This window comes from Accipiter gentilis, chromosome 27 (genome assembly GCF_929443795.1).
Source record: "Accipiter gentilis chromosome 27, bAccGen1.1, whole genome shotgun sequence".
Classification (NCBI taxonomy): Eukaryota; Metazoa; Chordata; class Aves; order Accipitriformes; family Accipitridae; genus Astur; species Astur gentilis.
Window position 1 is genome coordinate 1,474,623 of NC_064906.1, and position 12,398 is coordinate 1,487,020.

General features: G+C 37.0%; 1 protein-coding gene across 7 annotated transcripts in view; it reads left to right on the forward strand.

The window, feature by feature from the left end:
* PTPRM (protein tyrosine phosphatase receptor type M) overlaps positions 1-12,398 on the forward strand; it is a 523,234-nt gene that overhangs the window by 456,466 nt on the left and 54,370 nt on the right. For all 7 annotated transcript variants that reach the window (XM_049830233.1, XM_049830234.1, XM_049830235.1 and 4 more), the window contains 2 exons: positions 4,078-4,154; positions 6,942-6,978. In XM_049830233.1, coding sequence (XP_049686190.1) covers positions 4,078-4,154; positions 6,942-6,978 — 114 coding nt within the window. The remainder of the gene's footprint in view (positions 1-4,077; positions 4,155-6,941; positions 6,979-12,398) is intronic.

A 12,398-nucleotide genomic window follows, 5' to 3' on the forward strand; every position in this document is an offset into this window, starting at 1 on the left:
TACAAGCGTGCCCTACCCACTTGTCCTGGTTTTGGCTGTGATAGAGTTAATTTTCTTTCTAGTAGCTGGTATAGTGTAATGTTTTGGGTTCAGTATGAGAAGAATGTTGATAAGATAACATACTGATGTTTTCAGTTGTTGCTAAGTAGTGTTTAGACTAAGTCAAGGATTTTTCAGCTTGTTGTGCCCAGCCAGGAAGAAAGCTGGAGGGGCACAAGAAGTTGGGAGGGGACACAGCCAGGGCAGCTGACCCAAACTGGCCAAAGGAATATTCCATACCATGTGATGTCATGCCCAGTATATAAACTGTGGGGAGCTGGCATGGGGGAGTTCGCTGATCAGGAACTACCCGGGCATCAGTCAGTGGGTGGTGACCAATTGCATTCTGCATCACTTGTTTTGTATATTCCAATCCTTTTATTATTACTGTCATTTTATTATTGTTATTATTATCATTATTAGTTTCTTCCCTTCTGTTCTATTAAACTGTTCTTATCTTAATCCATGAGTTTTACCTTTTTCCTTCCGATTCTCTCCCCAGTCCCACTGGGTGGAGGGGAAGTGAGTGAGTGGCTGCGTTGGTGCTTAGTTGCTGGCTGGGGTTAAACCACAACACCAGGGTATGAAAGTGGCTACAACTTGTGAGCCACTGTATTAACAAGCCGAATCATGATCACAGTCCAGTCACCCACAGAAAACATGCTCCTTCTTTACTGAACACAAAAAGCTTTGTGTTTTCTCATTAGGAACTAAAACCAGCATGAATCTGCTAAATTAATCTTTTTTTACCTAAGAAAAACTCTGTTTCTGCTGTAATTGTGTAGGGTTATGCATGGGTTTTGGTAAAATCTATTGGTTTTTCCTCAGGAGATATCTTGAGGTAATTTTGGAATGGGAGGGCATTTGTACTTTTTTTTACCTAACTCAATACTGACTAAATGAGAATATTGATCACAGCTTTTAAAAGCAGCTAAAGATTTTAGATGAGACATTTATAAAAGGCATGATTTGCAAAGAATCAGCAGGACACATCCGAAGAAAGGGTCATTGGCTAGGCATGCTAATCAACCAGCTACTCAAGGGGCTTGTTTGAGATCACAGTCTGCAGGCTGGCATATACATGTTGTAGGTGACATGAGGGGAGCAAGAATAAAATATTCATTATCTATTACCATTTTCTACAAAGAAAATAGATTCTAACATAACTAATTTTGAAAGCTTAAGTGATCAGTGTGAAGTTAAGTTTGATCTCCTGATAGAAGTGCATCAAAATAACAATGAGGTGGAGAAGAGAGTATTTAAAAGCTACAAAAATTGTCAAGAGCAGCTGAAGTATAGAGGAAAAAAATACCCTAAAAATCTAGACAGTTAACCTAGAGGCTATTTAAGAATCAGCATACATGTTGGAAGAATATATGGCTTGTGTACCTCTTGGGTTTAAATCTACTTGACATAAGCACAGGCATAGACGCAGTAACACTTCTTTTGTTGACTAAAGGATTTTTTCAGAGTAAGAAGTGTTGCCATGCAGTAAGGAGTTAACTAGAGTCTTCAAAGCAATTAAAAAAGGGAGTCACTCCAGCTCCACTGCAAATAAATGGGTACTGAGCAGTCGATTACCTCCAGAATTCCCAGAAACTTAGCTGAGAATGTAGTACTACAAAGAATGCATGTAAGAAAAAAGGGCAAAAAGAAGATATGAAGATATAGGTATGAAGTAACTTATTTAGTTTTGCCCAATCCAAAGCAAGAATCATTGCAAGGAAAGAATGGAGTAAATAAAGAAAATAACAAAATAGCAGGAAAGGTAAAGAAAAGATACCACTGCATATTATTCAATTGTATAAATCAGTCTAAAAGAAATGACAGGACATTATATTTTTAAGATGTTCCTTAGTGGGAAATTTAAGCTTGTTTTGCCCAGTATGGAACTCATTGCTGTGCAAGTCATCAAAGGTGGGATTCAGTTGCCTAAACACAGACATGTAGTGCCATTTCAGGTGACATCTTGTACAGGACCAATAAATGTGACACAGTACACATGACAGACTTATGTTATTTCATAGTGGCAGCTGAAGGCTAGGCAGTATATCCCGGGGTATATAAAGTGGCATGAGATGCTTGTGCTTAGACAACTGAATCCTGCCCTAAGTAATTCAAGAAATATAAAAGTGGAGATCTTTACTAGCCTGAGTTGTCCTGGTGATAATGCTTTTAAGGCAATAATGCAGGAAATCATGGAAATGTAGATGAAGACATACCATGAGTCCAAGCAAGCTTGACTTCTGGAGTCTGCTGACTTCAGTGGAAGTTGGATCAGGTCCCGAAACTGTAAAAGCAGCAACTATGTCTGCACCTTAGAAAATTCCTAATGCAGTATGTTTCTTAAGTAAGATGGATTTTTAGAATTAAGGCCCTGTGAGCTAAACCTCTGTTCTGAAGAAACCGATAAATAGCTTAATCAAGCAGAGAATAGCACAACATTTGGATAAACATAGCTTGGTAGGGTCAGACCAGCATGGGTTGTGTAATGGAGAGTCACATCTCTATAAATGTTTAGCCTTGGAAAGTGAATAAAGAGGCTGAAAAGGCTGACCTGATGAACATAATTGATTTGAATGTTCCAACATGTTTGGAAAAACTCATTCTGGAAGGCTGTTGGGTGAAATAATCACAAGAAAATAGCAAAATAAGACCTGCATGGAACCTAGAGCTGGAATTTTAATTAATTCTGATTTACTATATTTGGTTTAAAACTGTGCCCTTTCTCTCTCCCAAGGGAATCCCAGGGAAGCAAATGAGGCTCTGAGATCTCTAATCCCTGAGACATAAAAAGCATAAGTCCCTGAGCATAAAAGAGGGTGAAATAAAGAGTTTGCCTCTTCCTTTCCTACTCAGGCATTTGAAAATCTCTTATTTTAAGAACCACTTGCCCTCTCCTTCCTCCAACATAATGTGGGCCAATATGTGCTACTTATGATGAAGTTGGGGTTTTAAGCCATTTCATGTTCTTTCATTCATATATTATCTTTTAGGATTTTTGAAGCTGAAAAAATAGCTATTCAGACCATGGGTGGCAAGTTTCAGGTGCTCTAATGCTTATTTACATTTACAACAAAATAATGACAGTCATGAAGGTCTGTCATCAGCTGCAAGTAATACTAGCTCAGCTAGCAATCAGCATTCAAAAACAATAATACACAGGTATCTAATTAGCAAGAGCAATTTGCAAACAAAGCAGCAATAAAGTGGCTATTTACCATCTCTCCATCCTTGAGATGATACCCTCAAATTGTTTTATCAACAACTTGTGCAGCATTCTGGAAAAGCCGTTGTGATTTGTTGCTTTTGAACCAAGAGAATCAAGAGGAGCATGTAAAATCTCAAAGAAGAAAAAGCCCTACCAGTATACAGAAATTCTTTTGGGGGGGTGGGGGATCTAGCCTCTAGCAATTCTTGATCACTGCTGTGGTATCATAAAGAAAATGAGGCAGCTGACAAGAAACAAATTCATGCCATGGTGTTTTGGATTAGAATTTGGAAAATAGAGTTGAGAGTGTTTGCACATTCCTGGATAGATATAGATGGCCACAGTAGAGCAAAATTCAGTGACAAAGCCATTATCTGACTGCTTGGGTTTTGTCATTATTTTGCTTTCTCCCTTACTGAAAACATAGTGAGTTTCTTTCAGAAACTGTGAGGTTGCAGTATGTCTTGTAGAATGACTTCAGCTTATTTTGAGTACTGGCAGAAGCATTTCCAAATGTCTAAACCTTTGACAACTTAATATTATTTATTTTATTGACAGAAGGAGGGGAGAGTGTCAAGGCAAAAAATGTAATTGCAATGGATTTCATATTAGAAATATTTAAAGCAGACTGAAAATCAGAGGGAATTTGGAAAGCCTTATGAATGAAATGAGGATTAAATGTAGATACAATGTTTTCATGGACTGCAAAACAAGCATGAACTTGCAAATGCTGAGGTTTAGTTTGATTTAAAAGTAGTATTTAGATGAAGTTGTTACTGAATGTATCTGTAATTGCTTTTTTTCTCTCTCCATTGTTCCCATTTCAGATGATCATTCTCGAGTGAGATTACAGCCCATTGAAGGAGAAACAAGTTCCGATTACATCAATGGAAATTATATTGATGTGCGTATACTGATGTAGTCAACAAACTTAACATTGTGTTCAGTCAAAGAGGGAGGTCTTACTATTCTCACATTATTCATAATTTGTAATAGATATCACAGCTAATAGCAGCTGCTAAACATTGTTCGAAAATACTATCTTTGGAAGCTAGGTATACACTAAAGGAAAAAAAAGCCTCAAAAGTTTTGTCAATAAGGAAATTAAAGGAGTCATTTCATCTAACTGCAACTAGACTGAAACCTTGCCAGCAGCATTGTATGGCTACTTTGCCTGCTGGTGCTTATATGGGGCTAACAAAATGTTATTTTCACTTTCTGTCAACAGCTTGGCATCATTCCACATTTAAAAGAATGTTGTTTGCATATTAACGTGACAAAACTCTGTAATGCCTAATGCAGAGATTTGCAATCTCTTGTCATCTCTGCACTTTTAAGTCTCCTTCAAAGTATATTCTGCAGCTGTTAACCAGTACTTCTAATGCAAGCAAGACATTTCATTAAATATGTAGGCTGCTTAATTATTGAAGGTGGCTTCTTTGTTCATTCTGCATCATGTTAACTTAATGTTTTACATTAGAATAAATTCTTTAAGAGACAAGGTGGGTTTGGTTGAAAGAATGAACGCGAAAGTAGAATTGAAAATCATTAGAAAGTCAATACTATCTAAAGGCAGAAATCGATGGATAGCAAAGAATAATTTTATTGTTTACATGGTGTGCTAGTTAGGCTAAGTAAAACAAGTGTTGTTTCATAGGAAACTGTGTCTGCTAAAGATTTCTTGTTCAGCAGTGGCATCTTTGAAAAATGGTGTCACAATTTGCAGTTCAAGTTTAATCACCAGTATGAAACAAGAACGTAACAGATGTTTTTCTCAGAGTATGGAGGAACTAGAGCTATACAAAAAAAGTAGGTACTTCATTTGTAACAATCTGAAGTTGTAACTTTCTGAAGATATCTCCTCCTATCAAAGTTTATTAGCATGTTCAAGAACCATTAAGTTAAGCTCAGATTTCTGCTCAGTCCCTTGCTGTTTGCAAGAATAGCACAGTCACCAAGAGGTAAAGGCACATACGGAAATACATTTGGTTACACGTCTCACTAAACTCTGAAGGGAGTAATCTGTCATGAAAGGAAAGAGAGTGTTCACATTGGGGACCTAGATTTAAATTCACTTTCACGTTTGCTCCAACATTCAGGATTGTTCTCATTTTAGGCTACTAGTATGTTCTTGTGTCAGATTTTCATCTGAATCTAAAATATTCAAAGATGTGAGGAATAAGGCTTTGGACCATACAGTCTTATTTAAAATGCTGATAAGATAACTGCATAGCAACCTTTTTTGCTTATGGAATTACAAGAGGATGGAGAGAATATGGCCCAAAAAGAAACAGTGTGTGAGAACAAAAAAGTTTTCTCCCTCATCTTCAGCAGATATCTTCATTGCAAAGCTTGGAGGACTACAGACATCTTCCAAAGACAAGACTACCACAAAACACAGCATTTTTTTATAATCTTGCTAGTCAGGTTTCCATTAGAAATGCCTGTTTTTATACTACAGAAGTAGCTGCAATTTTACTCTTGCATGCGGGTATTAGTACAGTTGTGTGGTCAGAATAAACATAAGGGAATGGCACCATCACAGACACTATGACATTTTCTTGGGCATTTTTTCCCATGTGTTTGTTCACTGGGAAACAGAATTGTTTGACCCCAGCCACTAGGGATATTAGATAACACACAGCAGAAGAAAAAATCAACTCTGTAGCTATCTGAACACTTCTTAGTTCATAGACTTCCGAATTTTGCTTCAATGGCATGTAAAGGAATCAATTCTGTAGTTAATGTTATTCTTTCTGTAATATTAAAGGTATCTTCAGTTGTTTTGAGTCTTTCCCACCTTGCATCACTACAATGCCCCTTGCTCTTTTACAAAGAAATTGCAATGGCATGCAAGCTACAGCTTTAAGTTCTTCCTGTTGATGCCTGACAATGCATCATAACCATTATTAAAAGATTAACACTGGTACAACTGAATTTATCAACATACTAGTCCATGATTTAAACCTTTGGTGACACTCCCATCATATCAGAAACTCAAATACTATAAAAATGGTATTGTTCCCTATTGGCAACCTATTCAGTGTTGCAAAGAATCCATAGAGTATTAGGCTTTATTGCACAGCCAGCTTGTGATTAAGTTGCTCTTGTCATCAGAGAACCATAGAATTGTTTTATGTTCTTCCTATTTAGATGTGAACAAGTGTATTCATACCAAACCATTTAGTCAAAGAATTTACCCTCCTTTTTACTGTTCAGAAATAAAACATAAACAAATCACAGTGGACAGAATGAACATCCCCCCACCCTTCCCTAGGCTGAATGACATTCTTTCTAGCATTCTAACATTCTTTACCTGTTAAAAAAGGGATAGGCTTTGCACTCAATAGCAATAGCTTGGAGGTATATCTCAGCCTCCATGAGCATCTCATGCCATTAGCTGCAAGTGCTAGAGAGGATTTCATGCTGTTCATTTTCAGCAGAGCCAACAAGGGACTGAAAGAACATATTATTTCTGTCCCCTGTTGTACAACACTTAAGTATCTTGCAGAAAACACATTTGCTTCTTGTTCCCCTTCTCCCTTGCCCTTTCCACACTGGAAAGAACTTTTGCATCTAATACATTATCTGTATTGTTGTGATTTTTACTGAATACTACTCTAAATGAAGTTTCACTCATAACAACATAGTCGCAGTGCATATTGCTTATATTTTTTTCAATTTATTTTAGGGTTATCATAGACCAAATCACTACATTGCTACACAAGGTAAGTTTATCACCCTTTCTTTTTGGTTATGTGAGGCTAAGAGGTTTTGGTACTTGGATTACAGTTTATGCTCTTTAATATGCATTCTTGCCATAGTCAATATCCAGGACAGAGTAGGCTCAATCACTTAGGTAGAAGCGAGCAAACTGAATTATTATATAATTTTCAGGTATGTCAAGTAAGCAGTCCTCTATATTCATGTTCAAATAGGTTTTGAGTAGAAAAGCAAAATACATGCTTTTTGGCAGACGTTACTCTCCATGTTGTTACTAATGAAAAAAGAAAAAAGTCATGTAGAAATAATCAATAAACTTTTCAGAGAGACAGCAGTGTCATGAAAATATATGTTCTCTTAATTGTTCAGTGATACCTAGGCTTCAGGTCCTTAAAATACAAAACACTTCAGTTAGCAAGTTTTAGTAGAGGACCCAAAGACATATTGCACTTGCAAGGGGATTCTTCAAAGAGATCTAGAGAGGCAATTTTACAGGCCATTGTTTAAAAGCTTGCTTGTGAACGAGAACTCATTCCTTTGTCAACACGTGAATTAATTTTCAATTTTTACTTGTCTTCAAAGACATAATTTGCCCATTCTGATGCAGCTCTTATTTATTTTTTGGTCAAGTTCAAAGCTGGAACAGGTGGGAAAGATGAGTCTTCTGTGACTGCTTAATCATAATATTGAACAATATGCCAATCTCCTGCCTATGCTTGGATAGCATACATGTGAAAATTTGATTGCTCCTCCACTGCTTAGAGGGAGCCTTCTCTGTAATAAGTATTCTTTGACAGAGCTTCCTGCCTTCGCCTGTGGATCTGAAGAAGTTGAGCTACACCCACATACATTATTTCAACACATACCCAACCTTTTAAGAGAGCCACCTGGAGTACTGAGTATAATATACTCAAAATAATCTTACCACATGTTGGCTTTAGAGGTCAGAGAAAATGTTGGCCATGTCAAATAAGAGCTCTTACTGTGAGTTCAGTTGTTCCCTAAGTAACCCAAAATGTGCAGCCTCCAGTCTCTGCTTCTACCAGTGGGAGACTTCTTATCTCTGCCTTTCTGTATTTCAGCTCTCAACAGTCCCAAATGAATGCTACTTTGTGTCAGGTGCCCGTGGGGCCGGATGCAGATCTTACTTCTAGAACTGCCTCACTACTGTCAATATTACACTTTTAGACCAGAATTAGAATTTGTGATCTTAGAATATGAGCCATTTAAATGTGCTGCTTCTTCCACTTCTGCTACCCACCCACCAAATTCTTTAGTCCACAGTCTTTCTACAGATGAGCCAGACAGGAAAACTAGGACAAAAATGCAGCATTTGCTTAATTCCCTTTGGGATTTTACACCCTCCTCTTCTGAGAAGAAGTAGATTGTTCCATTTAACCTTTAGCTAATGATGCTGTTGTTTTTCACCTTTAATTGAATCCTAAAATAAAAAGATACACAGTTGGCATTTTACTTGCAGTTTGTAATACAGTTGTTTTCATCAGGAGGTTCACCAGAAGATCTCCCTGACAGCTTTCTGATAGACGTATAAGATCCCTATCTGAAGCAAGTTTCAATGCAGCTTTATCACTCATCGTATTACTTGAATAGCAAATACCAAGCTTGAGGTTTTTGTACTTTCAGCTCTTAAAGCCAAGTGTGTTATAATGTATGAGTAATATACTGAAAGTCTGTGTACCAGATCCACCAAGAAGTCCCAAAAGTTTCTTTGCTACACTTTTTTCCTGATATGGTGTCAAGAAGTACCTAGTCAAGAAGGAGAATAAGAGGAGTAGAAACAAGTCTTCTTCCAAGATGTAAAGGATATATGACTACTTCAGCTGTCATTCTTTGGGCCATGTCCCATCAGTTTCTTCTGTGTAGGTGCAGCTAAGTGCACACAGGGATGCCTAACCCTTCCCATGGTGCAGTGAGTGAGAAACTGACTCTCTGAAGAATGTAAAATTAATTTTAAAATGGGCATATGATTTACAACAAATTCAAAATAATCTGGCTGTGAGTTTTTTGGTGGATTACATCTTATCATCTCATTTTTTAACACCAGTTAGGAAGCAGATTTGTATCTCCTTTTTGGAGGAATTAAGAGCACTGATCTCAAGAGGTTTGTTTATGCATTCCCCCTGGCTCTGTCCCTGACCTGATGAAGAATCACAACAAAGTTTCTTTTCCTTCCTCTGTCTCAGTTTTCCCATCTGCAGAATAGGGTTAAAAATACACATCTGATTTTTACAGTTTTCTGCAATGTCCTGATAGACGCAGCTGTGTAAGGGCTAGTTAGTATTAATCTCCAGTATCTCAGCTTTCTGACAGGGCCTTTGCACAACAGTAACAGTTCCAGTAAGATGCAGTCTCTGTCTTTTGCAAAGGTAATAAGATAACTGGGAATAATCTCTACAACTCCTTTAAGGCTCTATATTAACTATGAAAGGAAAGACTTTTGTTTCACATGTCAAACAGACTATACCTCTGTATGTCTTCCTTACTAGTAAGCTTGTCATGAGCCACAGACTGCAGTACAGCCAACGATGTTCATTCTCTGTTTTAGAATACACTTTCTTATGGATATGTGTAAACACACCAGTGCAGCACGATAGTTAAGCTGCATGTTTAATTCCCTTGACGTCCAATTTACATCAGTCTTTAAATAACTTTTCCCATTCTCCTTTTTCTCCTCCACCACAACTTTCACAGGTGCACATGCCTATTGTTCTTTGAAGGAAAATATCATTACATGAGTCAGTTTTAGATCTCTAAGGACTGAGAATGATTGATATTTAATTTTCCTGTGTTCTTCTTAAGCTGCATTCAACATATCGAGTGTTAATGAGCAAATCAAATTTTTTGAAGTGAGGAAGTGGCAAATTTAATCAGCTTGTAATAGACTACCAATCTGCTTTTAACAGAGCTGGGAGCTGCATAATAACCTGTTTATTAAAGTGGTACTGTCTTCCATATTAACCAGAGTTTGGCATACAGACTGGCATCTTTCCACCTTGGCATACATAGCATCCTGCTGCTAGTTCGATTTAGGAGGAGAAACATTTTTTAAAAGACTTACCTAATTGAGGTTTTCTCAACTAATAGTCAAAAAAGTTTTTACTTCCATTTTAAGAGTAATACATTTAGAGTGCAATTTCAATTATAAAATTAACATCAATTTTCCTTTATATGATAAGTATAATGTGAGTGGTAGACTGAATTTACAGCTAATAAAGACTTTTGGTGATCTGCTGTAACTGGCATCAACAGATAGGGTCTGCACCTGAGTCACCATGATTAAAAAGAATCCCTCATCACAAGCTGGCATATTGGGTCATGCAGAACCAGCAAGCTGGTGCAATTTAAATCTTGCTATTCTGTTTTATATATCCCTTGTTCCCATGGATAGAATTCTTTTAAAAATTTTTATAGCAGAATATCAAGCTCTTGTATGATCTGTGCAATTTACTGGCAGCTGGAGGGGGGGGGGGGGGTCCAGGAGTTAGGTGATCAATGAATTTTAACCAAGTCCTTTAGAGAGAGCATTAGGTTGACTATCTGTACAGTACTTATTCTCACACACACTGCTGGATGCTCTTACTATTGGATGACTGTTGTTGATCTTGCATGTCTCACCCTGATTTCTAAGCAAGAAAAATTAATCTTTTTTTTTGTATTGACTTGTTCTGTGTCCCCTGAAGTACAGGTAGGTAACTGAGCTCTGACTTAGCTTCTTTTAGCAAGTCTCTATCAAAGGTTTTGTAATGCTTCCTCCACCACTGCACCAGCAACTGTAAACTACGAGTGACAAATGAATGTTAACATAGTTCTACAGCATCACTCATTGCCATTTCCACCAGGGCTGGTTTTCGAGCAGATCAATCATGTGTGAAACAGCAGACACTCACATGCAAGCTGCATGTCTTTATATATGAAGTACATTCATTTGTGCATCTCAGACTTTTGAATACTCCTCACAGTTCAGATTGTTTCTGCTTCCTGCAGCATGCAGAGCAACCAGATCTAAGAAGTTTCATGGAAGTACTTCAGAGCATAGCTTAAGGACTGTAAAAAGTTAGTCTTGAAAGTAAAGCAGCTTTAGATATAATAGCCCAGTGTAGCCTTTAAACCTCTTTTTTATCTGTATCCAATTGTAAAACAGATGCTAAACTGTTTCACTTTGTGTATTGCTGATTATGGAGACATACATCAAGTCAAGTTTCAGTCAGGAGCATTTTTTTAGGTATGAGTTATAAACTTCTGAAAATAAATATTTACAAGGGAAATGTTTACAGTCGTCACTACAGCAGCATAAAGTTGCCAGTGTAATAACCCCTTTCATATTCCTTCTCTTTTCTGCAAAATATGTGTCTTTCTTCCATATATGACTGTATATGTTGTGCGAACATTTTAATAAGGGTTTTCAGAAACAAAAATACATTTTCTTTCGAACTGAAAGTTCCCTTTCAGGCATCTGAAGCAGAAATATTGCTTTGAATAATAATACTCAACTTCCTTGACATGTTTTTTGTTTTTATATTGCAAAAAGTTGTCAGAACTACAGCAATGTGGAAGCTCCACACTTCTCTTTACAAAGAAACTTTTGCTGCCATGTTTTTAGCCTCCAGGTGAAAATTAACATTCAAAATTACTTCAGGGAGAATTGAAAAACAACAAAGCAAGATAGTTTTAGAGAATTATTCAGCTCTGTATATGCTATCATTTTTTCATGATGTAGGGTAGTCAGGCTGATTTCCTTATATATATACAAAGTGATTGAATTCTATACACATGTATTAATCTTGAAGATTCAACTGTGTTTGATGCTGTTCTTTACTTCTTAATCATCAAAACATTAAAAAAGTGGTTAAAGCCATCTGTCTTCAGTGAAGTAGATAAACGCATTCTTAAGCACTACGTTGAATAGGCAAGGCTTTCTGAAACATGTCTTTCACCTGTTTTGCAATAGTGGTGACAAATGGCAAAGTTACTTTTTCCCTGCACCCAAATGCATACAGAAGTAATAGACCCTCTACATATGGAAATGATATCTCCAGGTTATATTGTGAAGCCATATGACAAATTCACCAGAGCCCTCTTACTACCATTTCCCACCAAAGGCTGATGATAATGATTACAACATTTGAGCATCTTTTAAAAGTTAGTACTTCTACTAGTGTTAAGGACAAAAAGAGACTTTGTGTAGTAAAAACTGCTTAACTATCAAGGTATACACTTTTTAACAGTTGCCACATTATCGTACATGAGAATAGTAGAGTTTCTGCCTTCCTCTTTGTTCATAACAGGAGATTTTAGTGATAACTGTGTTAGAACAGTTATCTTTCACCATTTTCATGACTCCTATATTTTTCTATCTCCCTCTTAATTAGCTGTGTGGTAATTTTGTCTATACAGGGAATGAGAC